Source organism: Charadrius vociferus, unplaced genomic scaffold (genome assembly GCF_000708025.1).
Source record: "Charadrius vociferus isolate BGI_N301 unplaced genomic scaffold, ASM70802v2 scaffold301, whole genome shotgun sequence".
Classification (NCBI taxonomy): domain Eukaryota; kingdom Metazoa; phylum Chordata; class Aves; order Charadriiformes; family Charadriidae; genus Charadrius; species Charadrius vociferus.
This window is the reverse complement of record NW_009646842.1, coordinates 842,373-846,691: the sequence shown is the minus strand read 5'-3', so window position 1 is coordinate 846,691 and position 4,319 is coordinate 842,373. Positions and strand designations below refer to the sequence as shown.

The 4,319-nt window shown below is 51.5% G+C and overlaps 1 protein-coding gene across 1 annotated transcript in view; it reads left to right on the top strand.

Annotated features, from left to right (window-relative positions):
• Positions 1-1,746: 1,746 nt before the first annotated feature.
• Positions 1,747-4,319, top strand: part of ATN1 (atrophin 1) — an 8,010-nt gene continuing 5,437 nt past the window's right edge. The window contains 4 exon segments of the mRNA XM_009892891.1: positions 1,747-1,936; positions 2,122-2,259; positions 2,647-2,760; positions 4,116-4,318. Of these exon segments, the coding sequence (XP_009891193.1) occupies positions 1,910-1,936; positions 2,122-2,259; positions 2,647-2,760; positions 4,116-4,318 (482 nt within the window). The 5' untranslated portion in view covers positions 1,747-1,909.

Sequence of the window (4,319 nt, the reverse complement as noted above, 5' to 3'; positions counted from 1 at the left end):
GAGAGTGCTCTGCCTCCATTAGGTCAGTTATAAACCATCGTGAGCTATTTTTCTATTAAAGAAGAGGTCTCAGTTAATGAATTGTTGTGTGTGGGAATTAATGCTGGATGAGTCCCTCGTGGCTTCCATGATGAGGGTCAAATAAAATATTAATGAAATTAAAACAAACAATCCCCTGCTCATCCCAAGTGTCTTCCGGATGGGTTTCTTTAAGCGTTGGTCAAGGAAGCTGTGGAGCCCCACAAGAGATGGCCTGGTGTCATTACTCCCTTTTCACAGGTAGGGAGACGGAGGTGGTGGAAAACAGCAACTCCAGGGCCTTGCAGCAGGGCTGCACAGGAGGTTCAGGAGTTATCCTGTCTGGTGCCTTTGCTCTGATCCCTGGTTTTAGCTCCCTTCTCAGAGAAATGGAAGTGCATCCAGACTGCTCCTGCACTGGCTGGCTGGAAGCTGATCTTTCCAGGTTGGGGATGTCCTTTAGGAGTCCCAAATCTCAAGAGTCGTCTTGTACTTACTCACAAAACTTTGCCGTGGTTCTAGATCAGAGAATATAACCCAGGAGATGCAGAGTTTTTCTCCTGATGCCTCATCCACAGGACACATTTCCTTGTCTTGCAGATTGTCCATTCCAGAGGCCAAGTATAGGAGCTCAAATGACAGCTCTTCTTGAGTTATGAGCTCTTTTTGGTTACACCTGCGCAGTACAGTGCAGCGCAAAAGATCTTGAGCTGGATGGAGCCAGGCAAACTAGCTTCAGGAGCAGCATCCCTGAATCACTTCAGTCCAGTTCCCAGGCTAACACAATCATGGTGCTTTCATACTCTAAACTCTAGGAACTGCGTGGCATAACAGGGTGTTAAATATCTATGGTGCTTTTGGACATAGAACAAAGCGGTAAATTTATTCAGAGGGAGCTCAGAAATCTTCCCGCTGCTGCAAAGTGTAAGAATGTACTCTTCATCTCTGGGCACTACTCTTAGGTGGTAAAGAGACGCAGTCCAGTGTGTGGAGAAGGAGACCTAGGCAAGCGGTCCGAGCTAAACAGAGCTGATTCCGTTTGCGTCATGCAAAATCAAAGCTAACTGTATTTTCTCACACCTGTTTGTGTACCTTGGATACTGAACAGCCTGAGCAAGGCTTGTCACATTTTCTGCATAACGTGCTGGTGCATGTATGCATGTGCATATGCTCTGGAGAGGGCAGAGCTGTATAATACCCCTTCAGCAAAGGCCACTGGGGGCTCATTGTGCCGAGCGAGCTAAGGACAGCACATGGCCAGTTAAGGGTGGTGTAATTTACTGCACTCACAACAAGTGCAAAGAAGAACTTAGGAAGTCAGAAAAGTATTAGGAGCATTCCCATTAAGCACTTTCCCTTTATTTCCCCCCCTCTGTCTCTGAAGATGAAATAAAGAAGGAAATGGAAATACTAAAATGGTTTCAGAGGACAATCAACATACTGATAACCATTCCTCCCTGCTTCCTCCCAAAAATTGGAGGGCTGCCTGACTTGCATTGTGTGGGTATCACTCCCAGAAATTGGAAATCAGATATGACAGTGGCCAAATCTTTCCCCCCTCTGCTGGGGAAGTTTGTTGCATTTTTTGGTAAAGATCCTTGCATCTCTAAATAATAGTTAAGGAAGGAGTAATAATTTTGTCATGTTTCTGTAGCAGACCGCAAAAGGATGTCCCACAGTCCACTCACTTTTTCTCCCCTCTCATCTCCTTGTCTGCCTTTCAGGATTCACTGGGATCTTGTTGCGTTGCTGGTGTAAGCCACCTGTTCAGAAGAACTGCTCTTGCCTGTCTCCGCCTCCCCGGGAACAGCCGAAGGGGGGTGCGGAGTGATAAAAATTTATGTTTTCATCAAGCCGGGCCAAGGAGAATGGGGGTCCCACACCCAAAAGAATGAAGACGCGACAGAACAAGGACTCGGTATGTGAGATGGGACACCGGAGCCAAGCTGGAGCTGTGGGTTGGGACTGAGGCTCACAACAAAGCTCGTGGACATGAGTTTGGCATAGTGCAGTGCCAGGGCTTCGGGGGCTTTAGGAGGCTGGGGACAGGGCGGGAGTGGAGGGAGATGCAAAGCAGGACTGATCCAGTGTTCCCTCTCTTAGATGTCAATGCGGAGTGGACGGAAGAAAGAGACTCCAGGGCCCCGAGAGGAGCTCAGGTCACGGGGTCGAGCTTCCCCCGGGGGCGTCAGCACCTCCAGCAGTGATGGCAAGGCTGAGAAATCCCGACAAGCGACAAAGGTAGTATAAGCTAGTACATGAGCGCGCGGTGCCTGAGGACTGCCCAGACCGGGTAGGATCTGTTTGGGGGTCCAGGGGTGCAGACCAGAAGGGATCCACTGAGGAACCCATGCAGGGTTAGCTCTCTGGAATGGGTGGAATCCCTCTTTCCTCTCATCCTCAGCATCTTGCACTTCCCATCATCTCCCAAGAACCAGTCTTCAGTCTCACCAGCCCTGTTGAGTGCTGATTTTTGCTATATTCTGGCTCAGTGTTGCACTACGGAGCTCTTGCAACATGCGTGCTGTGGTGACAGTGTCTCACCTGCTGCAGCCTGTGAAGGCCTGGCAGGGTGGGAAGGTTCCCTGTGACCCTTCCACCTCCCTGTTCTCCTTCTTTGCCTCGCAGAAAGGCCGGGTGGAGGAATCCTGCACCCCCAAGGGCAGCAAGCAGAGCCGAACAGAAGAGATCTCGGAGAGTGAAGGGGAGGACACCAGTGCCCCCAAAAAAACTAAAACCGAGGTGAGTTGTCCTTGCTGTGATTGCTGGCATGTCCTGGGTCCAGGTCAAAGGAGTCTCCTGTTCCCGACCCATGCTGCTCACAACTGCCCAGCTTGAGGTTCCTGCTGCTCGGGAGCCCTGGCACCTTGGGTTTTGCACTGCAGCTCTTCCAACCTAAATGGCATTTGCCTGGCTACAAAAATGCCACCAGGAGTGACGCCTGAGCAGATGGAGGCTCTCAGTCTCTTTTGCCTTGTCTGGAGGGGGCTGCTGCGCTCTAGGAGCTGGACATGTGCTTTGCCTTTCCTGGCTCAGTGGCAAGAGCCTGGCTCCGCGCGCTGCTGCCGGTCAGGTTAGACTCACGCTCTTTTGCTACCCCAAAGCAGTGTGAAACCAAGGTGCTTAAGTCATGGTGGGGTCTGGGTGATGGTTGTGCAAAACCTGCTCATGTGCACGCTCTGCATGTTTGTGGCAGGACTTCTCCAAATGCCGACGGCACCAGGCTGGATTGGTGGTCAGGCAGTTGTAGGAAGACTCGGCTCTTGTGCTTCTCAGTTCCCCGTTAGCCTGTTCAGGGAACTGGCCTTGAAGGCAGGCAAACGCGGGGATATTTGCTTGTGTTATGAGATCATTGTAATTAAATCACTGTGGTTACACCTATGTAATTTCTCCATGTGGACACTGTTCAGCTCAACAGTGATCTTTTTTCAGTTTAGCCTCTCTTGTAAGCCCTGAGGCTCAAGAGTGGCACTTATTTGTTGTCCATACTAACTTAAATCACCGAAGCTTCATTGCTCAAGGCAAGAGGTGGTGGGGAGGAGCAGGGATTGGGAAGCACAGGGGAGACTCTGGGAGGTAAGGAGTGGGGCACTGAGAGGGGGCCCGAGGGGAGTGGGTCTCCTTGCCTGGGGAGAGCTTTGCAGGGCCAAGAAAAATAATTCTGGGTCTGGGGGCTGTGCTGGGCCATGCTGGGCCCACTGTGGTGCGTGCTGCTCTGTGCCACTTGGTGGTATCATAGCCTATCCAACGGCCCATCACCAGTGGTGGTGGTGCTAGGACCTTGCATATCTATTCACTCTCAACCTTGTCTCTAACAGTTCCCTGCCCTCCTTTGCTGCCTCTGTAGTCAAGGTACCCATCGTTACCTCCTTCCTGAGTGTGGGATGCTCATGAAGGACCTGAGAGCACTGGAGGGGAGGCAGGAGGGCTGGTGTTATTTATACCTTGCTAGACAATGTCTCCTTCCTTCTTTGGGGTTTTCTAGTGCTGGGGCTGGCAGAGAAAGATCAGAAAGCAAGTTCTCTGGGAACTTGAAATGTGGCGTTCATGGTCTGGGAAGCCACATAAAGCCTCCCTCCTCCTTCTTCCTACTTCAGGAGTTGCCCTGTCCTCCATCCCCATCCGATGTTGACAGCCTTGATGGCCACAGCTTCAACGATGAGATGAGCAGTGACCCACGGGACATTGACCAGGATAACAGGAGCACCTCACCCAGTGTCTACAGCCCCGGCAGCGTGGAGAATGACTCCGACTCCTCCTCCGTGCTCTCCCAGGGGCCGTCTCACTCCTACCACCACCCT